The sequence below is a fragment of the Scomber japonicus genome, chromosome 14 (assembly GCF_027409825.1).
Source record: "Scomber japonicus isolate fScoJap1 chromosome 14, fScoJap1.pri, whole genome shotgun sequence".
Classification (NCBI taxonomy): domain Eukaryota; kingdom Metazoa; phylum Chordata; class Actinopteri; order Scombriformes; family Scombridae; genus Scomber; species Scomber japonicus.
The window spans coordinates 19,069,010-19,093,336 of NC_070591.1; the positions used below are offsets into that span (position 1 = coordinate 19,069,010).

The 24,327-nt window shown below is 41.0% G+C and overlaps 2 protein-coding genes across 4 annotated transcripts; both read right to left on the bottom strand.

Annotated features, from left to right (window-relative positions):
- Positions 1-1,678: 1,678 nt before the first annotated feature.
- Positions 1,679-10,750, bottom strand: LOC128373082 (E3 ubiquitin-protein ligase TRIM8-like). Of its 2 annotated transcripts, none has more exons than XM_053333312.1 (7): positions 10,527-10,750; positions 9,360-9,958; positions 4,158-4,253; positions 3,379-3,612; positions 3,214-3,245; positions 2,997-3,112; positions 1,679-2,862 (listed from the first exon to the last, which is right to left on the bottom strand). In XM_053333312.1, the coding sequence occupies exons 2-7, from the start codon at positions 9,927-9,929 to the stop codon at positions 2,204-2,206; spliced, it is 1,707 nt and encodes a 568-aa protein (XP_053189287.1). In that variant the 5' UTR covers positions 9,930-9,958; positions 10,527-10,750; the 3' UTR covers positions 1,679-2,203. The 2 variants fall into 2 exon arrangements, with proteins under 2 accessions (XP_053189287.1, XP_053189286.1); XM_053333311.1 differs by having other exon boundaries at positions 10,523-10,750.
- Positions 10,751-14,046: 3,296 nt separating this feature from the next.
- sufu (suppressor of fused homolog (Drosophila)) lies at positions 14,047-22,911 on the bottom strand. 2 transcript variants are annotated; one of them, XM_053333306.1, is made up of 12 exons: positions 22,583-22,911; positions 22,139-22,273; positions 21,644-21,780; positions 20,026-20,168; positions 19,574-19,659; positions 19,322-19,394; positions 18,136-18,289; positions 17,896-17,998; positions 17,339-17,473; positions 15,803-15,941; positions 15,647-15,715; positions 14,047-15,551 (listed from the first exon to the last, which is right to left on the bottom strand). In XM_053333306.1, exons 1-12 carry the CDS (start codon positions 22,729-22,731, stop codon positions 15,462-15,464), a joined length of 1,413 nt encoding a protein of 470 aa, XP_053189281.1. In that variant the 5' UTR covers positions 22,732-22,911; the 3' UTR covers positions 14,047-15,461. The 2 variants fall into 2 exon arrangements, with proteins under 2 accessions (XP_053189281.1, XP_053189280.1); XM_053333305.1 differs by having other exon boundaries at positions 18,136-18,292.
- Between the last annotated feature and the right edge of the window lie 1,416 nt (positions 22,912-24,327).

Sequence of the window (24,327 nt, forward strand, 5' to 3'; positions counted from 1 at the left end):
CACACACTCACTGGGCTGATTGCACACTGACACCTGAGCACACATTTGCTCGCACAACAGGATTCAACTCGCACCGACCCTGTACACAAGGCAGCTGAAACCAAACAAACACACACACACACACACACACACACACACACATATGAAAGCAAGACTTTTCTTCTAGTTTCATGTTTGAATATTGATTAAACTAGCAATGATGTAAGATAAAGGTGATTTGAAATATTTCTTATGATGTTATGACTTTTTTTTTTACTGTTTACAACATAATTAATCCTTCTATAAACACGTGAATCCCTTAATTCATGATGTTTTTATGCTTAAAAATGACAGGTTGGACACAAACATACAGCTACAAATAAAATTATTTATATGTTTTAAATTAATGGTATGGCCTCCTTCAGAATATCTACTGTATGTTTTATTAATAACACACACAGACGAAGAGGTGCACAAGGGGAATGCTAATAGGCTGACTGACACACACACACACACACACACACACACACACACACACACACACACACACACACACACACACACACACACACACACTCACACACACACACACACACACACACACACACACACAATAAATGTCAGAGTGATGCCACACTAACTAAAACTCAGCTCCTCCTACTCCACTGCCTCCTATATTCAGCGCTAAAGGGGGCCGGGCTCTTTGAAAAGCTATCAGAAACTTTTTTATATTCATACTCTTGAATATGAATGACAGCAAAAAAAAGGAGAACTAGACTGGACTAGAGGGAGAGCAAAACAGGGGGGCAGAACATTTTACAATCCATAAATAAGTGATGTGCCTCACTTGCTCTGTGCCCCCCTTCCTTCTCTAACCATTCTTCCCTACCTCACCGTCTCACTCTGGGGAGGGGGGGAGGGGAACAATGAAAGGAGTATGAGTGACAGATAAGTAGATGACTTTACTGTCCCAGTCCTCATTAAAACTCTGCGCTTATATCATCCGCCGCTCTACCCCTCCTCCTCCACATCGAGCCTCGGCAAATGATACCCCGGGAGAGGGAGGGAGGGAGGGAGAGAGAGGGAGAGGGAGAGAGAGAGAGAGAGAGAGAGAGAGAGAGGAGGGAGGTGCTGCTCATCAGTTATTCCTGTTCTCTGACCTAACTTGACAACCAGCTCCAATAATGAGACAAAGAGGGATGAGAGAGAGATTTTGCCAGAGACCAGGATGTTGACAAGGAAGTGAACTGTCCTAAATTGGCAGATAATGGGCCTGCTGTGGTCCAGTCTGTAACAAATCATTGTCCAAACCTCCTCTGCTGTGTTTTGAGATTCCTCTGAATACAGCAGGTCTCAAACATGCGGTCATCTACTGTCCAGTTTTTTGTAGTTTTTTTTCCATTTTACAAGCCTTAACCTATGAATAGACTGTGGGTGAGTTGCAGGGTGGGATGCACCACAATAATGGCTTTTCTTTTTCACATGCAGCGTTGACATTTCAAATGTAGCCCAGTGAGTCAAACTGTAAAACCTCCTAACCCAAATAATTCGTATAATATGCTCCTCAATCCAAACCTCAAACTACAATCAAACGTTGCTAAAATAACAAATATGTCACTTGTTACCATGGAAAAAGATGCCCACAAGATTACACTCACAATCTATAAAAACCAAGGCTTAAAATACAAAAACAAAAATGTAATTTAATATGCTTGTTTATTCAGTATTTCCTCTGATTTTGGTTCATTCATAATCTTGTATAAAAATGTATGAAAAACCTGACAAGCATTCGTAGTCCAGTGTTTTTCTAAAGCCACGTGGACTTTGGAGTGCGCGGAGAGACTCCCTTCATGCTTTCAGCCGCAAACAGGAAATAATCAAGAGCTAGGAACTTGCGAGTACAATAAGAGCATGTTAATGTCTTTTTAGGCACTGAAGTCTCTGGAGTCCCATGTCAGGGCTCCTGATGAACAATGTCTTTTCTTTAAGATCTAGTTCAACTGCTTGAATGGATTTAAGACTATATTGTTCACATTAGCACTTCCAGTTGAATTCAAAAGGAAAATACTACTGTCACTGGGATTCAGAAAGTAAACGGGGTCAAAATAACATGATGAAGGCAAATTAACATCTGACATCTCTGGAACAAAGAGCAAAAATTGGTATTCCGATGCCAATTGTGATTCAATAAAATGGAACAATGGTGGATGTTGATTCTGATTTGTTACTTGGTCCCGTAATGCTTGGTTGAAGGCTGGCTGTACAGCCCATAGTAGTCAGGGTGCCTGGCTGTCTGCGCAGCTTCCATCAGGCCCCTCATGGGAAAATGCTGCAGTGGCTGGCTTGCAGGTAGAGGGGCATGTGGGGTAAACTCCTGAGAAGTCATGGAGGGGAAGGAGTCTGGTGCCGTGTACGGTGGCCGGGCTCGGGCAGCAGGGGCCCGGGAGCAGCAGCAGTTATTCAGAGTGCACATCAGTACTTTCCTCCCTTCGTACATGGCTTGTTGCGAAGCACCGCCGCTGGGGAAATGGGGGGGAGTGAATATGGTCCCTGAGTGGTGGCTAGAGCTGGACCCTAGACCCACCATGTGATGGGCTGAACTGTCAAGGAGCCGACTGTGGCCGGGGCCGCTGTGAGGATTGTGGGTGAGACCTTCAGATGAGTACATGGATGAAGCATGATGGCTCTGGTCAGCCAGGAAGGGTTTTTTGCTGCTGTAGAGCAACGTAGCAGGATCCTGGGAGACAGAGGTTTCAGTGTTACTCTCCAGGAAAGCCATACCGTATTTCCTCTTCTGTGGTCCTGAACTAGTCCCCATATAGGAGCCAGCAGGACTGCTCTGCGACTGGACAATGTCAAGAATGGGCACCTCACTGAATGGTTCTGAAAATGGAAAGTAGTGGTGGAGCAGAAAAAGATAATTTGTTATTTCTTACAACACAATATAGAAAATGGTGTTAAATAACAATGGTGTCAATTAATATTCCCTGACTCTTTAGTTACTTATTGAAATTTACCTTCCAGCATTTTGCGCAGGTTTTTCTCTCTTGTTGAGAGTTCGGAGAACAAATGATGAGAGTTGAGCTGACCCACCCTTAGTGGAGGAATGACGCTATTCAGGTGTAAATTTGACCTGAAAAAACACACATAGTATCAAATCACACATATAACACAAAGGTAATAAAGACTGGAAACGCACTTTGCTTGTCAACTGATGTAAACAGAAATGCTAACCTGTCCAGGAGCAGCTGGTAAGGTTTTGTGTTCTGAAAAAATAAAATAAGACACATAAGTGATTCAAAGGATGAAAATGCTGTAAAAAAACATTTTCAGTTGGTGTATGTGTATGTTTTCAGTTATCTGGACATATGAAGAGAGAGTAAGCACAGATTTTTATACCTTCATGAAGTTAAAGCTGTCTGCTCTTTGGAAGAACGTTTGTACTGAGCTCAGAAGTTTTTCTGCTTCCTGCCGCCTCTCATTGAGCTGTACGACCTGCTGGGAGATTTTCCGTGTGTACGTCGTATAAGTGCTCTCCAGCATCTGCATGGTTTCAGACTGGTTTGCTTCTAGCAGCGCATGCATCCTCTGATACTGGTCTCTCACACGCTCCTTTAGGTCAGACACCGCATCCTGTTAAAGAGAAGACAGGTTGACATGAAGGCATTAACTTGTCTTGTTTGTCTTTGGAGGAGCTTTGGTCAAGTCTACGAAAAGTTACTGAAGTGACATCACTTGAGTTTATCACAGTTAGAGCTTGGAGAGTGCGTAACAGAAAGCATTCATTACAAACAGCTAATGTGAATGCAGAGGGTATACTGAAAGATGCTATTTAGTTGCATTATGCATTATACAGTGATTTATTATTTTACAATCTATTAATATTTAACTCAACTGATCTTTAATTCTGCTGATGTGTTCAGTTGCTGAATATTAAAATATAGTTAATCTCATACTGAAGTTTTGTGGAATTCAGGCTTTTTTGTTAGGAACTAATATAAGAAAATGCATTTTCCAATCCAGTGCATTAGCCATTTAAAGCTAGACTAATTTTCCTTTTTAAATCCTTCTTCTTCTTAATTTTTCCCACTCTCATTGTAAGAAAAAATCATAGCACAAACCCACATGGGGACAAAAAAACCTCATGGACCTGTACTGATGATGTTGACATACTGTACCTTCATCAGTGTCTTGTCTGATTCCAGCTTAGTAAGCTGCTCGTCAATGTTCTGAACACGGTCGTCCAGTCTGCCTTGCTGCCTCATTAGCATGGCCTGTGGAGACATGACATACAAGAGATGCATAAGACAACAGGAAAGACTGAAAAAAGGGGGGAAAAAACATGACTAAAAGTTGCCGCGACCTCAGCAAACTTGGCTGGTATTCATGAGTCACTACGGCAACCTCCTCCACAATCCTGATTAGATGGAGGAAGCAATGGCTGCCAGCGACAACCGCATGCATTTATCCATTAGGAGAGCACCAACAAAGGCAAGCACAATTGCACAAATCCATCTCTTATTCCTTCAGTCTATTGTCCATTGTTGGGACCAGCCAACTTCCTCTGTGGGCAGAATTGCAGTGTAAAGAGAGCCAACGGTCAGTCACAGACCCAGTAAACATAATCCTACTTCATTTACTGCAGGAGATGGAAATCAATCTACAGTCAGAGGCTGACAGATAAGCAGGAACAGGGGAGGTATACTTTTTAATGAAATGTTTCTACATTGCAAAAAAACCCAAAACATGCCCAAATAAGAGAAACCCTGCTGTCATGGCAACAAAGCCTTGTGTATGTATTTATATATGGAAGCTAATGCGTGTGTGAGGGAGAAAAAGCGGGGGAGTCTAACACAGTACCCCTCTCTGCTTTCTCATTTTGCCACATGCATTGCTCTCATTGTTTGCATTGGCCTCTGTGTCAGTGACAGATTGTCACGTCTGTGTGTATAACGCCGGGGTCGGCTCTCTCCCTCCGCATGAGTGTGCAAGGGAGAAAGGGAAACGGGAGGGATGGCAAAGTGCTGTGGGGCTCTGCTTACACATGCCAAGAACGGACCGAATGAAAGTGAGAAAGACACACACAAAAAAAAGAAAAGAGAGTGAGTGAAACCAACAGAGAGAAAGTTTGAAGCTAAAAAAGAGCGATAGGGAGAATGGGGACATTCCTGCGGTCTCCAGTGAGCAAGTTTCAGTGTAGCTACATTGTGGTATCACAGCAACAGGCCTCTTCAGCTGCTTACAACACTCATGGACAACAACTGGCTGGCTGCTACACTATAGAGTGAACACTTCCAACACTGCATTTAGTTTCAGCAACAAAATGATACATCAACACTAGATCATTTAAAGTACCAACAAATACAAAAGAGATCTGATGACATCCACCCATCAATCAACCTTCAATTTTGTAGCAGCACAGAGTTTAATGTTACAATGTTCAAATCAAATTCCTCCCAACGTTATGTCATATTGTCACGTTCACAGTGCGGATGTTGGATAACCTTGAAATGCTGTTCATTTGGATTTGAATTCATTCAAACTGTTGTTTCAAACTGTTTGACGCTGAGCTTTAAGCATACAGTGAGGTTTTCATCTGTTAAAAAACTAAGACTGCTGAGAGTGACAGAGTGGGTTAGGTGGAAGTGGATGAATAACTTAAAGGTGGTCGCACATGCATAGCCTTCGCTGTTCTTCACGGACAGAAATTAAACTCGGATACTTTCCCATTTGCTTTCTCTCAGCAGGCTCATCTTTTGGATAATATAAAGTTGAGTTGAATTCACACACATAATTTTACAGTTTGTGTTAATGATGAGAAATTAGGGCTGGGCAATATATATTGATATTATATCGATATCGTGATATAAGACAAGATATAGTCTTAGATTTTGGATATCGCAATATCGTGATATGTCATCAGAGTTGTCTTTTCCTGGTTTTAAATGCTGCATTATTGTAATATGATGTAATTTTATGAACTTAACGGACTGTTCTAGCTCTAGCTTGTGTTATTGTTTACCTTTGACCCACTTTGTCATTATATCCACATTACCAATGATTATTTACCAAACATTTCATAGTGTAAATATTCTGTGAAAGCATCAAAAATCATCTCTACATTATTGTTGCAATATCGATATCGAGGTTTTCGGTCAAAAATATTGTGATACTTGATTTTGTCCATATCGCCCAGCTCTATAAGAAATGTGCTTTTTTGTGTTAGACTGTTTTCTCACTCTTTGACTGGTGTAAACAACAATTAAACAGCATCAGAAACAATATAAATAGCTCCATTTTCTGGTGCTAGTTTTTGTTTTAAAAGACGTGTCAGTCATGTGGGGTGATGGATTAATAGCAGATTTCAATCCTATGTTTTAAACTGCGGCGATGGGTGACACTATTGTTTACATTGCATCACGTGTTGGGCCTTTGCACGCACATGAGGATTGTGAATGTATTAATAGAGCTGTGCTAGGTGAACAAGTTGTATTTGATGAATGGCTGACCGTTTCATCATGGCATATCCAGTTCTGCTTAAACATGACTGACGAGGACACGCATGCATGCCACCGACACAGGAGTGAGGTTGGTATGTTGGTGGAGTTGATGCAGCAAATCACTAATGAAAGAGGAGGAGACGAAGACTGTAAACTGAAAAATACATGAAGCATTAAGGCTTTGCCAATGTTTTCATAGGGTGGGACAAGCATTCATCATGTTTTACAGGCTGTCAAGACACAAGAGGACACCCTTCTTTTATGCAACTGACGTTATTTGTATGTTATTAGGGCAGAAAAACTAAAAGTGCTTACAGTAAACGGGCTGGTTCTGAATGCAGGGGAGCAATGGAAATTTGTCAGGTTTCCATTCACAGGAGGCTGGCAGCATTCATGTTGAAAATCAGCAATGTGGCCCTTAATCCTGTGTCACACACTAATAATAACACATCCCACACCGGTACTACATCCCCAATCTACACCATGCTTGTACAAGAGGCAGTTTCAGCTAAACACTCCTCTTCAAACAATCTGATAGTTCCCATAACGACTGACTCTGCACTACAAACACACATGGTACTTAAAAGTTATTAGGCAGTGTTTGGCAAGACTGTACTTTAGTATTTATAACCATTGTATGATACACTGACATAAAAAGTTCAGTGGTGCCACGTACCTTCTGTGTGATTGCTGTATTACCAAAAACAGTGAAAAACCTTTTGCTGGGTTATTGCTGTCGTAAGCGTTGCATGAACTGCTTTATGAGCTGGCTTCACATGACAGCAACAGCTTTCCTGTGCCTAAATGCTTCTGCTCAACAACCGTGTCTTCCTCATTTTGCCATGTTTCCTCCAATTCCCTTTTTGTCTTATTATGTGCTTGAAATAGCACAAGGGGACAGGAGGGAACTGTCTGGTTGCTGATCTCTCTGTGGCAGCGTGAAAGCCTACCTTTATCAAGATTAAACCCACCAATGATCACTTTCCCCACTGTCCTATTTAGGCATCCAGACACCCACGGGTTGCCAGGAAGCTCATGTTTAAATGAGGAGCCTCAGGCTCAATGAACAGAGAGCTTCTTTCACAATCAACTGACAACTATTCCCCAAGTCTGATATCAATGGGCTGCCCTCAGCATTCTGGGGAACTGATTCACTCCAGCTCAGATACAAGAAACTGCAAAAGGCAGATCTTCCACGAGAGATGGTTTCCTGCTGAGGTGCCTGAGAAAACCAAGGTGAGGTTGTGTGGGAGGGCTCCTCCTCCGCCTGTCCCAGGGACGACATTACTATTATATTACTCTTCCTTTCTCCTATTGAAATTACAAGCACACCCGCAAAAGGTTACTGTAAAAGTCTCCTCTGAGAGCCATAGAGCCAAAGATAACCAAAGATATGAACATAGCTACATTGGTTTTTCCCTCGTTGTTTATCCCAAAAGCAACAAGAGAGCTGCCAGGGGAATCTAAAACCCTTTTACTAAAATAGACCACAGCTTTGTCAAGGAGGACTTTGCAGGAAGAAATTATGAGAAGCCATTCTGGCCTCAAATTACTTTAACAAATGACCCAGTGAGCAAAGAGCCTAACTTTTGAGCTACTACCACATGTATCAGAATTAGAGCGCACTCTGGCTCTTCTCATTGTTAATCTGAGAAGAAGCAGGAACTCTGACTCCTGGATAACTCCATACAGTTGTGAAAGAACAGAAAGTTGGGTGGGTGTGTGCATGTGTGTGTGTGTGTGTGTGTGTGTGTGTGTGTGTGTGTGTGTGTGTGTGTGGAGAGCAGCTGTGGAAAGGGCTGAACAGACATCTTTTGTCCCAATAATAGCTCTAAAGCAAAGCAACAGTTTTCACTGAAAAACTTCATCCGATTTAGAACTTTGTGATCTATACCAGTCTGTAAGTTTCCCAACTGGAATAATACAGTCACCGAACCGTATCCACAACGCCACCACAGCACAGCATATGCGAAAACTAATCTGATTCTCGCTCCCGCGCCTGCACAGATAGGGAGGAACGGGGAGGAAATGTGTACAAGGCGGTGTGGCTGGTTGCATTTTACAGCTTGCCACTTACAATAGACTTGTGAAAAGAGAACAAACTGAAATAAAATATAGAAGTGAGGAGAATACAGGAGCGGCCACAGCCATGACACGCTGGCTGTCTACGAGACGCATTCCTCCATGCATCCTGAGGTCAACCCTGCCAAGACAGATCATTATTCACATGCCGCCAGTTAGATTAACACGCATACAGTTGTCTCTCTTTATTTTTGATTCTTTTCCTGTCTTCTTTTCTACTTTTGCCTCCGCCAAAATTTCAATAGAATCACGCTCCACTTCACAAAGAGTGGTTGAATAGAACCCTTTTTCAAAAATCACCACATTTCCGTCTTAGCCACAGTACATCAGTTCATTCACCAGCCTCTAAAGCCTTCCCAGTGTGCATTTCCTCATTAAACAAATCCTTAAACGGTTAACCCAACTCATCAGAGCAGCTAACATAAACTAAATGGATGAAGATCTGCCCCCCCTCCCGGGCTATCGTTTCCGGTGGATGCAGATTGCATCACAGCCCTTAGCCGAGGGCACGGGGTGGCTAATGTGTAGGCGTGGCGATGGGGAGTGGGTGGTGTTGTCAAGGTTAAAAGCAATGCCTGACATATGAGTGCATGTGTTATGTGTGTGTGTCATCTACCCTCAGGGTTGGCTTTCACCTGTCCAGTCCTTTCACATCAGAGAAGATAAAAGAAGGAGGCAGAGGGGGGAAACCTTTACAGACTAGTGAGCAGCAAGAAAGAGGAATCAATGGAGGAAAGTGCATTTAATTGATAATCCGAGATGATTTAGTGAGAAGGAGGGCATGTGTGATTTATCTACCTGCATTTGTATGCGTTGTGTATCCACATCGCAGACTGTGTGTCTTTGGTTAGTGCAGTGAGAGATGCAGCAGAACGGACACAGAGCCACCTGCTCTTCCTCACAGTGGAACAGCCTGTACTCCTCATGACTGGGACAGGTCCAAGCGCTCAGCTCCTCAGCATCAACTAACAGGTGTCCCGGGGCTGGGCACGGCTGCTGTAGGTGCGTCTGGATATGTGTTTGGCAGCAGGGCTCCTTACAGCGCAGACAGACCTTACGCACAGGCAGCGGGGGGCCCCGTCTGCAGAGGACACAGTGCAGCACAGCAGGGGCTTTGTCAGTGTTCAGCGCATTAAATCGCTTCACTATGTTGGCGAGCTTAAAGTTCTTCTCCAGCGTGGGTTTCTGGTCATAGTCATGGTTGCACTCAGGACAGCGGACCGCAGCGCTGTCTTTGGCCCAGGCCTCAGAGATGCAACCCTTGCAGAAGTTGTGCTTGCATGGCAGCTGGATGGGTTCTTCAAAGACATTCAGGCAGATGGGACACAGGAGCTCCTCTTCGAAGCAGTTTTTCCAACTTGTATCCATAACTTCAGCTGGAAAATGATGTAGTGTGACTAAAAGGAGCAAATCAGAGAATTAGTTTATTATAGTGCTTCCTGCAGTTAACAAAAACTGATGAAAATCACGCCTATCCCTATCTTTTTTTTAATATATGGTCCAAAATGAAACAGAAAGATGTGAGCAAACGACAGGTGGAGAAATTCCCAGGCTTATTAAGAGTGTATTACATTAACACAACAATGACCAAATGTAGCTTTAACAGGCGACGACTGTCTGGTAAGAAACAGGTAAAAATATAACTATTCATGTATCCAAAATATTCAACAAAGTGTCAAACATTTTGCAAACACAGTGGAACTTCGGAAACCGACTCATGATAATACAATTATCATTACTTACAATGACCACATTGTCGCTTAGAAATTCTCAGCTGTGGCGTTTGAAAGCAAGTGACAACTTGCTACTGTGGAAACGGGACTGTGTCAAATAATATGTCACACTGCTACACTGACATTTTATTTTAACGCGAATAAAATGACCGTCGCTGCCGATAACGCGCTGTAGCAGCCCCTTAACGCACATTAGATCCCTTCTGCTGGATAATAAAGCAACGTTACCAACTATTTATTTGCCATGTCGTCCGTCGGCAGACTCCGGTGCACCTCTAACGCCGTACGGCTTCGCGTCCAGATCAGATCCAGCTCCTTTGGTTAGATCCCGGCAGGCTGTCCGTCCGCCTGCTCTGCGCCGGTTTTTGTTGGCCTGGTTTCGCCTTCCCGTCAACTCTTTGACTAATATTTAACGGTAAGTGCAGGCAGATTAAAACTCGTCAGGAGGGAGCTCAGTGCTTCCACACCGACTGCCCCCCTCCGGTAACGTGACCCGTCACAGATGATACATGCACGGGGAGGAGCCGAGAGGAAGACGCTGCTGCTGCATTCACGTGCTCCTCGGATGATCCCAATTCCCGAATTATGAAGTAATTCTTCCGATTTCGGGTGTCTTCATTAGGCTAGTTTTTAAAGGTGCAGTGTGTATAATTTATTAGCATGAAGCAAACTGACTTGGCAGAAATGGAGTATAATATTCATTAGTATGTTTTAATCTGTGAATAACACAATGAAAATAAGAATAGTCTTATCTTAAAATGACTCTTTTATATCTATGTAGTGAGCGGGTCGTCTTCCACGACACTAGCCAGGGTGCACCGCCATGTTTCTACAGTAGCCTGGAACAGACATATGGTGTGTTTCGTTGTTCTCAGAAATTGGAATTTCCGAGTTCCTGGTCGGAAATTTCAAGTGGAATACCCCCTAAAATCGGATCTCTGACTCGGAGTACCCCACCAACCCCGAAGTCAAAATCCAAGATGGTAGCCCCATGCATTAACAGTGTGAACGTTGTAGTAATATCCTGATTATTAGCAGTTTTGTCTTATTTGTGTCTCATTATAGAAGTCGTACACACAGCACTGTCCAACTTCTAGCTAGTTATTACGCTGTTTGCATGCGCAAAATACAGCAAAATGCAACTGGTATTGCCATCAGTGGCTAACCTGGCCAGAACTGGTTTTCTGGATTCTAAACTGAAACAACACAAAGTCAGCTGTAACTTCATTCCCATCTCAGACTTCCAACTTCCAAGGTAAATGGAACACAACGAAACTAAACACTGGCTCTAGAGATCACCTTACATTGGTTTTGTGGCCACAGTAGGTTCTCCTACATACTTGGAAGGGGAAGTTTTTTTCTCACCTGCATTCTGTGAAGACCATTGATTGTATATTATTATTATGCAAAAGTGAAGCGAAAAATATCTCCTTTCTGGTGTAGGTACCAAATCGGCTTGGCCTGCCAGGTACATGATTGTGTGTCGGAAAATGTGCAGATGCCGTGTGTGTGCACTGCATTTTGATTGTGTGATTGTTTGTGTGAAGAAAGAGGTCCACATCTAATAAAATGCAAATGTAAAACTTTACATCTTTTTGTGTGTAAGTTCACTATGTATATAGAGTAAACAGTAAGTGCACTACATTTCTACGAGTTCCACCACCAGGTACGTCATCACTACTCTGCAGAGTACACAACTAGGACCCTGATCTGATCTGGTACCTACACCGGGAGCTGTCATCTTGCTTGTGTGACGTCTTATGGAAAGCGGCTGTTGTCACATCCTGTTTTTACATGATTCATCTTTTGGAGAAATTCATTTAACGTGCACTTTAATTCTTTAGTTTGGCTGATGTCCCGTCCTCTAACATAGAGGGGGTGGGTTTTATGACCTGTACTGTAGCCACCAGGGGGCGATTGAGATGTTTTGGCTTCACTTGATGGCTAATACCCATTCCTACTCTGCCTCTGATTAGCTTTGACTGTGACACTTTTACTCTAACCATCTTACTTCAGAATCAGATGCCTAAACCAAACAAACCTAACCAACAAAGGCAACAAATACCAGAGGCAGACTGGGTCTGCAAATATAAGGCTTAAGGGAGGGATTGCAAATATAAGGTTTAAGGGAGGGATTATCCGTTGGTTACAACCTTCAGCACTAGATACCACTAAATTCTACACACTGGCCCTTTAAACCGTAATGTGGAAACAATGTAGATGCTAGGTTGTATTTTGTCCTATGATTTTGTCTGATTTATTGCTGCACCGGTACATTCCCTGTAACCACTAAAATATTGCTTTACCTGACTTGTTACCAAGGTTATTGCTAATAACTTCTCTAACTAATCTAGGTCACTCTACATGGACAGCAACTAACCATTTGTAACCGAATAGAAATTTCATGTGAACAAAAAAAATGATATGCAATACATACATTTATAAAACGTTAGACATCAGCCAAACATTCACTTTCGTCTGCCATGTTTCAACGTACATTACGTGAACTTTCAGCAAGTCCAATACCAAAATGTTCGCCAATTTTCCGAGTTGTTCTGAATTAAGGGGACGTTTACGTGAATTTTCCCGGTCGGGATCTCATTTTTCCGATTATTCCGACACCACATGAATGCCACAGACACGGTAAACTGGACCGGAGACGCTGTAAAAAGCCAGAAGATACCTCATCCTTTGGCCTGCAGTATTACTCAATGATGCATGACCTGTTTGAGTTGATATGGTGTACTTTAATGGTGCAAATTCTGTTACAAAATTGCAGTAATCAAATGACCAATTAAAGCAGTGTTGGCCCCTTAAAGTTTGTTACTCGAGCCGCTCCAATGGACAGCAGACTGCTTAGTTTGCAGGGCACCAGCTCCAAAATCCATCTAGTTGCGAATTAAGATTTACAGCCGCAGACTGTATGAACTATTAGAAAGTTGTACTAATCACATTTAGAGCACAAGACAGAACATTTCATAACCGAGTAATAAAGTTGTTTTCAGAGAGGGAGCGTATCCATTCAGGGGGCAATTATAAGAAAAAAAGAGTAAGGACAAACGTGAAAAATAGATGTATGATAGGTAGGTATTTAAATGACCAACAATGAGAAATTTCTGACAATTAATATGTTTTATCTGTCTCTGTTATATGATGTTGCATTTCGTTATAATCATTTATTTCTGTTTAGTTTCACTGTTATTCATAAAGTAAGGGTAAAAATGATTTAAGTATTAATGGGCACAATAAACTGTCTTCAGCATACACCTTTTGTTCAGTCAGAGAATATTATGTTTGATTTTTTAATGATTTAGTATTATTTAATTACTTTCATAACTATATGGTCAATTTATTGTTTTTGTGACTAACTGACTGGAAAAAGTGTAACTAACTTGAGAAGGAGAATTTATTAATAGGTGACCAAAATTTATCACACACACACACACACACACACACACATTACCACAGGCTGTAGATTTTTCATTGTCAACCCAAAACGTATTAAATGATTATCCACAATCTTTTGAGTCTAACCTAAAACACAAAGTTGCCCAAATGACAAGTTCTCTTGCTGTAATCACTCCTCCTGTTCATACTGAAAATTAAGAGATCCCTCAATAAAGCACTGACAACGAAGGCTACTATAGAGGTTATATGAAACATTAGGAGTGCAACCTACTGCCCTCATATATTATTATATCATAATTTTATACCCTAACAGGTACATATAAAATATAATAGCGTACTTTTAATTTAAAGCAGTGTGCCTAAACATACCAACACACAGTATCTTGATCAGGAAGAAGATCCTCAGGTATTTTCCACTAGTGTTCCAGCTTTATTGGTGTAAATACCTACACTCTTTAATGCACTTGCGATAACAATCAGCCAGTTCAGTCAAATAAGATAATTAATTAAAAAACAGCATATCAATGTCATCTAAACGTTGTCACTCTGAAAAGAAAAAGACAAACAAAAATAAGATATGTCATCAAATATTGTGTAAAAGAACATTTGTTGTAGTAAAAGTAGTCTTTTCTTCTGTTTTGGTGCTACCACGGAATGCACTGACGGTTCCAGGAAGAGACAGTGAACGCAGCAGCCTTGATTCAAAGTGATGTCTTAACAATCCAGGCAGCCTTAACAGCCAACAGAGAATATGTGGTCCTTTTTACCACAAGGCACTGTGGAATTTTTCTCTTTTCAAGCAGGTCCTACTGATGAAATATTTCATATTTACATGGCCACTGGAGACAGGATACTGAACATAGATTTCCAGTCTTCAAACACTGACAACGGACTTGATGTATGTCATTTCCTTTGACATACATCAGGAGTGAGACATCTGAAAGAAGACACGTTGGAAATTATTACTGAATACAGGAGTCATGTTCTTGGCACAGTGGAGAAGAGGTGGTTGTACCTGCAGCAATTCAATAGTTCAAATGTTTTTGGTTTGGTTAACCTAGATAAACAGGGAGTGAATAATAATTCAGTGTCATGTCATTACACAAACATGACACATTAGAGACAAAGACAGTGCTGGCATGCGACTGCCAACAGATATTACTTTGGTATGACCACAACACATACGAGAAAATGTCCAGCATTTGTAAAAAATATACATATCAATTGAAAAGTACACTGCTAAAAAAGGTTCATATGGTAACTTTTCTGCCCTTACTATGGCCACTGGAATAAATATTAGTGTTTTTGAGAAATGCAACCCAGTTGTTGCTTGGGACATCATGTCTGGTTATCAAAGCATATACACTCAACCGCATTAGTGACGTATATTTTGGACATTGGCAGTCCTCACTGGAGGAATGACAACATCCTGTTTTGCCCTACAGCTAGTGTGTCACCTATAATGATTGTTCTAACAGGTCAACCATGTGGAAAGGCTGGTTTGAGATTTCCAAAAGCATTCAAGCCTCAGAGAAATGCTGTAAACAGTGTGGCTAGTGTGAGAAGGCAGTAACAGTCAAAAGTCTTAAGATCCCTTGGATCATCTGATAGTCTTCAGGAGTGAAACATCTGTGTGCCCTGACAGCTCAGATTTGCTGGATGTCCGCATGGGAGTCCTCCTATTCATGATGGTCCACTCTGGGAGTGTGTGGCTGCAGGTGTTTTTGTTGGTATTGTCTAGTGATTAAGCATCTCCACCTCATTGCAGTGGGTTATCAAACACACTGTCTGGTAGGACAGAGATCTTCAGCTTCTTTTCTGGCCAACTATACTCCTTTGGTAACTTTGTCTATTAAACAGAAAGAAAACACAAGATATAAAAGTCAGGCAGTTGAACAAAAGTGAAGTGAAAATTTACGTTACAATCCAGAAGGTTTTACTTACCTCCTCACGAGTGTTAAGTTCCTGTATATCCCCAAGCATCTGCTCCACAAACTCTTCAGTCAATAATATCTTTACAAGGAGAGCAGAAGGTCAAATAAATACATTCAATATGAAAGTAGCACACAGAAAATTGTGTGTGTCAGTCTGTGTGTGTACCTGAAGCCAGGGGCCGTGGGCTGCATATGGATGCTCTTCAGTAGCAAAAGCTCCCTCAACTCCAGTAGACACAAATGTAATGGCTGTGTCTCCGTTGATACTCTTGAAAGTAAAGTGTCTCCCATGGAGCAACCGGCCCCTGTGAAGGATTACGTACACACATTCAAAAGAACGGAGTTGAGTACACAATACACAGTGTTCCCCTTTTTCATATTTAAAAAAAAAAAAAGTTGCCAGATCAGGACACAGTGTGACAATCTGCATCTCACAGAAAAACATTTTAGTATTCACTTTCTGTAGAAAAAACTAAATACAAGGACAAAGATTTTTTTCACTGACTCATTGCAGACATTTGGAAACAGTATAATGTTATCAATCAATGCAGGTTTTACACATGTGGTTCTGCACCAGTTATGCTAGTTAAAAGTATGATGCACATACTTCGCTGGTAGACAGTACACATACAACCTTTTCAGATATGAAAAGTCACATAGTTTATAGGCAACGTTTGACATAATCAACCCCCGGGCCGGCATCTCATAATTGAGCCCTGTGTTCTCACTCTTAACTGCATGTCTCTCTCACACAAAGGTCTCTCTGTAAACTAACCCTGGTCTTGTTCTTTCCTCAGATAGAGATTACATAAAACAGGTTCATCCTCCTCTCCTGGCTTCATTGAGAAGCAAGACCACAGGAGTATTTCTAACATCCCCAAAATTCATGTTGGATGGTATGGACAGAGACACAACCTATAAACATAATGTCTCTGGCCACAGAACAACCTAAAAATGTTATAAATAAAAAAAGGTGAAAAACTAGTATTAACAAAAAAAGAGTATACAGTTAACAGCCACATATGTTTAGCTTCCAAAAAAGGTTTTGTCAGAGAAAGCCAAAATTGTGCAAATATCGTGAGTTTGCCAATAATGAGGGAACTTTACTGTAGAAATTATAATCAATGCAAATCTCAGTTTAAAAGAAAACATGACTCATGTCCTTCTGAAGAAATTTCCTGTAATTTAACAAATTTCAGGTGGTGTGGGGGAGCCGTTGTAGTTGCAACAGTGTTGTTCTTAAGCTGTGTTATCTCGATTAACACAAATATGTTGTCAATGTAAAAACCTTTGTTGACTTTCCCAGTTAATAAATGGTCAGGATAAAAAAGGTAAAGACAGCAAACCTATTTACACAAAACACACTGGTCAGATACAGAAATAAATATTACTGCATGACAGTCAATTAATTTATGTTCATTTCAGATGGTTTGCACTTTCAGGTGGTTTGTGCAACTGGCCACCTTACTTTGTTGAAATGATGTCAGAATGAAACTAAAAGGAGGAAAATCAGAACTCGGATCCGACATGCAGAAAATCCCCTTTTAACTTTTAATAACCTGATGTCATCTGTGTTTATCAAAACATTTTTGCCACACCCCATTGAACACAAATGTTTGGAAAATTTTTATCTTTCTGTTTTAGGGGCATTCCAAAAAGCCAAATATCTTGTGTGGGAGTAGGAGATAGAAGGCTGCAGTACCGCAGGCAGAGGGGCAGCAGTGTGCCTGACTCCTGGTTGAATTTCAGATGGACGCTTTCCAACTGTCGTGTTCGGACCAACTCATGAGGAACAATGGCTGCTGAGCTCTCACTCTCCAAACTGTCCTTTCGACTCCTGAAAAACAGACAATGAGCAGAAAGAAAGAGTAGAAGTCATCTCAGGGGAATGGAAGTGAGGAAGTCTGAAATGGTACAATCAGCAATGAGGGAATTGCTTTCTGTGAAAAACAGCTACAGCAAAGGAAATGGTAGTGCCTGTCTGCTAATGAGAATGAACACACGGATTTCACAGTTCCACCCAGAGAACTGCTACCTGCCTCTGAAGACGACATCATGATTTCCACAGAAAAATAAAGGAGTAGTGACAAATCACTAGAATATGCTGGCAGCTACAAAACAATGATGATAAGAGTTCAGATGTCATCTGAGCTGTGAATCACTGCACACAGTTGAGGGAGTTATCCTGGTACAACCCTTGTGCTGAGGGTGTTGGTGTGTGTGCTAGGGAGTTCGTTGATGTGAGGGAGGAACACTCACTGAGGTCTCTCGTGGCCTTGTCTCTGGCTGTTGATAGGCGGTAGTGCTGCTTTGCTGTTAAACTCCAATCCTTTTCTCAGCGTCTCCCTTATCTGCTCTGTGTCTGTCAACACACACACACACACACACACACACAGGCATGGAATTATCCCATCATGCACCACTGACCACATGGTTCTTGGATTGGCTCAATCTCAATTAGAGGTTCTACTCCTTTGGCTCCTTCAGGACTTGGCATACCTTTGTCTGAGAGCCTCCGTGGCTGTGATCCTATGCAGATGGATCGGCTGTCCTCCTCATCCTCTGGCGGTCGACTCAGATCGTCCCACACACACTTGGCACTGACCCCGCTCAGGTTAGAGCCCTCTGTCTCAATGCCCTGGTCTACCCTCTCCTGCTTAGATGAGCAAGAAATATACGCAATCATTAACACTAGCTCACGTAAAGCTCAACAGAAGTAAACGTTTACAGTTTTGAGAAAACACTGCATCAAGCAGGGTTCTCACACATTTCACTTTCAATATTTTCAACTTTTCAAGGACCCATAATGTAATTTCCCTGACCATTCAAAACATGTAAAGCTGGAATGCATGACTTTTAGCTCCCCCTTCTGGCAGTGAGCATAATTACAAAAATGGATATGCGCTTACGTCACATGCTCCGCTACACAGAACTCACGCAAAATGACTTATTTCACTTTCAGAATCTGATCCATTCGGTCCGATAACTAATTGTTGGTTACTTTCATATTCCCTTCAAATACTCTTAACTACAGGCACTGTCTTTACATTGCCCTTTACCACATGAACAGTTTTACAGGCACTTAAGATAGCAAAGTCTGGCACTGGCCTTCAAGCATTGGAGAAAACTGAACTGACAATTAAAATTGTATTATCAACTCAAAAAGGGGGCTTTAACAAAAAAAAACACCTCTTGCCCCACAAGATGAGATAAAACTTCTCAAACATGCAAACTAGCATGGCTTTCCTTTGAAGTTATTGTGAACTCGTTGGCACAACAAGGCCTTTGGATCACTTTAAACTGAACTCGTTAGAATGTAGCTCCAATTTTTCACCCAATTCTCATAAACTGACCATCTATTAATTCTCTATGTCAACTTTACCCTATCCACGCCTATCCCAGCAAACACTGGACAGGAGGGTGGAGGTCTACTACAAACCATTTGCATAATATAATGGTAGATTATGATGCTGTTACACAATAAATTAATAGGAAATATATTACAATTTCTAAAGAATACATTAGGAACCACATCACAAATGGATAATAAACTTATTTAAAATATATGACACACAAGTAGCTAACAGCTGTGGATCAGGAGATTGTTCTTTATCTCACATTGTATAAACACTATATAGCAATATAAATGGGCTTGGCTAATTTGCAGAACTTAATAAAGCCTTACTTGTAGATGTGGGTCAATGTCGAAAATGGTCTCCCCTCTCCTCATGTCTGTGATTAGCCATGGGCCACCAGCTCTGTACATAAGACAAAATATCAACATTAAGTTAAACAAGTAAATAAATGAGCAATTAACAACGCTCCTTGCTTGCTGCTCACAATGTATTTGGCAAACTGGACTCCATACATTTTACATAAGACTGATGCAACAGCCAACATAATAATATTCATGTAGATGACATGCGCTGAAACTCACACTCGGACTCCCCGCATAAGCTCCAAAATGCCTTGGCCGTTCCACTGCTGGGCCGCCTGTAGCTCCTCTGTACACACACCCACAATCTAGAGGACACAGTGCAGAGTGTGAGGTCCACAATGCCATTACTTTATGAGAGCCTCCAACTGCTTCTGATGCATTTATTTTGATAAACGATGACCAAATCTTTCATGTTTGTTATGGACATGTTGTCATTAACTAGTTGACTATGCTTGTATGAAATGTTTTCGATGTCGAGTATCACATTAGTGTAGTATCAACAAAACGGCAAAGGAACTGCTACAGAAATGAGTTTAGCATTTAAAGTATCTCAGTATATTTCTGCGTTTAAGGCTATGCTCCTCCTTAATGTGAGGTATTGTACAGTAGTCTGTGAAAGTGCCTGATGTGTGGTTACTTGCGTTACGTAAATATCACATATTTTGACTGACCTGCAGAAAGCTCACAGTGCCAAATGGGGTTTGAATTGGTTGCATCTGTGGGTCCTCTGTCAGCAACATATGCTGGATGCGAGACTCGCTGTTGTCTAGGGGACTGTGCCACGATACATGGTCGCCACTACAAAATGTATTTTCTGTAGAAGAGAGGGAAAAAAAACATCAGACATGTACTTTGAATGTATGTTAAAATATACAGTATCAAGTTACACACTCTTTCATGTGTGTTAGTTTACAGAGGAGATTGGAGCCTGTACCTTCAGCCACCAGTGAGAAGTAGTCCTACTTTCTTACTTTTCATCATCTGACAGTGAAGAATTACTGAGGGAAAGGTACAGTAACAGGAAAAGAGGGGACATAGATCAACCAGAGTGAGTAACAGAGGGAAACTGAAACCCCAGTGTGGCAAGAAAAGCATAAAAACTACATTTCCATCTGAGAAATCTGTCTGCTTGGGAGGTAACGTGCACCCTTTCCAGACTCGCTGCAGGAGAAAAGTGAGGGGGAAGATAGCCAGGAATCAGCATTCGTTTAGCTCAGGAGCCCGGCCCACCCACGCGCAAATTGACCCCAGCTGGAGAGCAGAAAGGGGTTGGGGGGTGAAGAGAGGGGAACTTGAAGAGAATAGCCTTCCTCTCTTCCTGCAAAGCTTCTAAATACTCCCTTCCTTCTCAACCACATTTTCTTGTATACATTAGATGATAAACTTTGCAGCACAATATCTGCACGTTTCTCACAACCAGAGAGTTCATTGGACAACTGTTCGTTTGGCAATGATTTAAAAAATCCTATTTAACAGGTTATAGGAAAGAAAGGGGAAATTAGATTAGATAACTAAATTAGATTTACTGTCAATGCCCAGAGCTCTTACAAACACAAGCTCTACATAATAAGCCTGCAGCAGACTCCTCTCCTCATGCATAATTGTATATATCCCTGAAAATACAGGCTACCTTTACAAAGAACACATTATTGACATTTAGAAAATGCAGGCAAGGTGACAGAGCAACAGCAGCTAAAAGGGAGTTGTTGTATATCGAGATAAATGAGTAACTACACTAAACTAAACTCATGAAAAACACAATTGACTATTTTCAGATGTACAATTAGGACTGTTGGGCATGTAACATCAGTTCTCTTTATCTATTAAAGTTATTTATTCATTATTAGTAAATTGGCCCAAATTCATGTCTCAAATCTCCTCGTGCTGTTTGACCAATTGCTAGAAAACAATCAATCAAGTGCTCAATTATCAAGATACAAAACTAAGAAAAGCATGTATCTTTTTAAGAAGGAAACTATCATATTAATATCACATGTTGTATTTAAATAACAATACCTTTAAATAGCTCCCCTTACCAGTGAAACACTCTGTGAAACACTCTTATCTGCAATAAAGTTGTTCAATCAAGTTTTCAATGATTGAATGACCAATGACTTTCTAAGATGGAGGCAATTATTTCTGTTTTGACCAGTCCCAAATATATATTACTTGTAGAGGTTATTTCTAGGTGTTAGTGATGTGCAGCTTACTCCAAGCATAGATCAGACAGTCTGCTTTGTTTTTGTTTTTTGCCAAAATGCAGCAGTGCACATGAAATGGTACTCTTACCTGACTGGAACACGTAGCGAGCCAAGCCTTGCATGAGTTCAGCAGGCCAGGTTGGTGGTGCTGTCTCTCCTGCCTCTCGTTTGAGTCTAAAGGTGAGCTCAAAGCCAAACCCACTAGGTTTGTCCGACCCTGCGAATCTGACACACACACACACACACACACAGTGTGAGTAAACCGATTTATCTCTGATATGCATGAGTATTGTCACAACCACAGTGCTTATCAACATTAACAGCATGGAGTAGAATAATAAAGGATTAGGTGGGATGCTAATTAGTAGGTGATCTACAATTAGAGGTCCCCTGAGCTAATGTCGGGCATACTCAAAAAAAGAGGCTTGATGTAATAATATCCTGATTTAGAACAACATAAAATATGTTACACTAAAAACTTTTGATGTACCCACTCAAACAAACAACATCTGAGATAATCCCAATTTCTTCAGCCTACTTTTCAATGTCCAGCTGCAAGACAAAGTTACCCCAAAGTACTTACTCGTGAACTCTGTTGTCCCCATACAGGTCACTCAGTCCAAAGCTCACATAGTGCCAATGTTCCTGGATGTCCTGGGCTGGACAGCCTACATTCCTGTACATACTGATGTAGTCCAGCGGGTCTGGACCCCCTAACCTGTGGAAGGATATCGAATACTTTCAGCCATGTCACACTTTGTTTGAGATGTCAGTAGGCTGTGTTTACTCTTCACTACACGCAGACAGGAGGCCATGTAACTTCTACTCAACTAATAGGGTTCATTCAAAGATATGGTACCGCTAATTATCAACACTCCCGACAAAATAGCAGCTGCCTTAACTACAATATGGCTCATGGGTGTAACGTTAGCTTGGAAGCTAACTGTTAGCTAAATATGAGCCATCACCAAACAAACTCAACTCTTACACGTGTGCCAAGCCAGCGACAAAACAACAGGATACCTACCAATACTTCACAATGGCAGTGACTTGAAGTGGGTTGGCCTGGTCGGGGTAAAGTCGCCGACATTCCCCGTAGATAGCCTGCAGTCCCGGAGGAAATATTGACGCTAGCCCGTGGGCTGGAGCACCACTGGTAGGCCGTACCTCATCCATGCCACGGCCTCGTACTAACGTGCTTATTCTATTTAAACACAACGTGAATGTAGTTATCTTCTTCTTCCTATCCCCAATTAGAAAGAAATGAGAGAGAAAACGAAACCATAAAAGCTTCACGCTAACAATTCTACCTAACGGTAAAAAATGTTTAACCCCGGTCGTTGTGCTCCACTCAGCCTGTTGATCATCCACAAAAAACTGATGACGTCATTGACTGACGTCTAGTAATAGCCAATGAGAAGGGGCTGCTAGTTTTATCTGGATAATGATTGGCTGATAAAGTGTCAATCAGACAATGGAGGGAGGGAGTGATAAGGGTCGTGTCTTCGAAAATTTTAAGGGCCAAATTACAGAGACAAATGTGCTTTTCGTTCAAACAACAACCAAAAAAACAAAAACTTAACATCTGTTTTTATGTCAGTATAAATCAGGATTGTGGAAAAAAATTGTTGAATTACTTTGACTCTTAAACTAACCATTCAAATAAACTGGAAGCAAAGGATGCAACAATAAAAAACAAAAAAAAACAATTTATTTATTTCAAATGTATTTCAATATACTGGGGACATTTCACAATCATGAATCCAAATTCTCCAGGACTCATCATTTGATCTTTTCATTATATTAGAAAGTAGAGTCTATCCAACTTTTACTCAATAAGAAATGTTCACAAAGAGACATTTTTATTAAGAAATCAGATTTGACCTTTTCTGGTCATTTATGTTTTATATTATCTTTATTACATTATAGTGCATTAAAGTGTTTTCTGTTATTGTCTTCATGGCACTGTAAGTGATGGTTTTAAAAATATGGATGTTTGGGACAAATGCACCAGAAGAAAAGAAAAGTCTTAGTCTTAGTCTAAACTAAGTCTTTAAGACAGACATAGCCTATGACATATTCAGCACTATCTACAATTTGTTTCTTGGATGTTCTGATACCACTTTCTCAAGCTGTAGTTAATGGCTTCATTATGGCTATACTATTCATATTAATATTGTTATAGTAAAAATAACAATACATTTAATTTGTACTGCTCTTTTCATTTTCAGTGAATCTCCAAGCATTCCTGAGAAAGCCTGTTTTTAAAAGACAATTTTATCACTAATTTATTTCAGAAAATAAAAATATATATTATCTGTCACTTATCATGAAAAAAACAGCAATGTGCTTATAGGTGAGGAAGTTACATTTTTAATAATCATCACTTCCCTAATCAAAGATAACCGTGTCATCGCTTTCATAATAGTGAATTCTAGAGAAGAGCAACAGAAATGAAGCATTGTCTTTTATCAGCAAACGTCTTCCTGCCTGTTCAGACAAAGTTAATCTAAACTTGCCTGTCAGGCATCATGGTATAATTGTCTCCCATTGTTCACAGATCTCTTCTTTAAGCCTTGACTTTCTCATGCATAATTCCTTGTTATATGCTACAGTGGGGTAATGTTTCTATCATAGCAGCCACTTCTTCAATGTAACCAGGCATTATACATAGCCATACCTGGTGGTCAGGAATATTAGGACTCTCCACAACTAAGACTGTGAATGATAAAACCCCTTCATGTGTAATGTTGTACAATCTTTGCGGGAAAT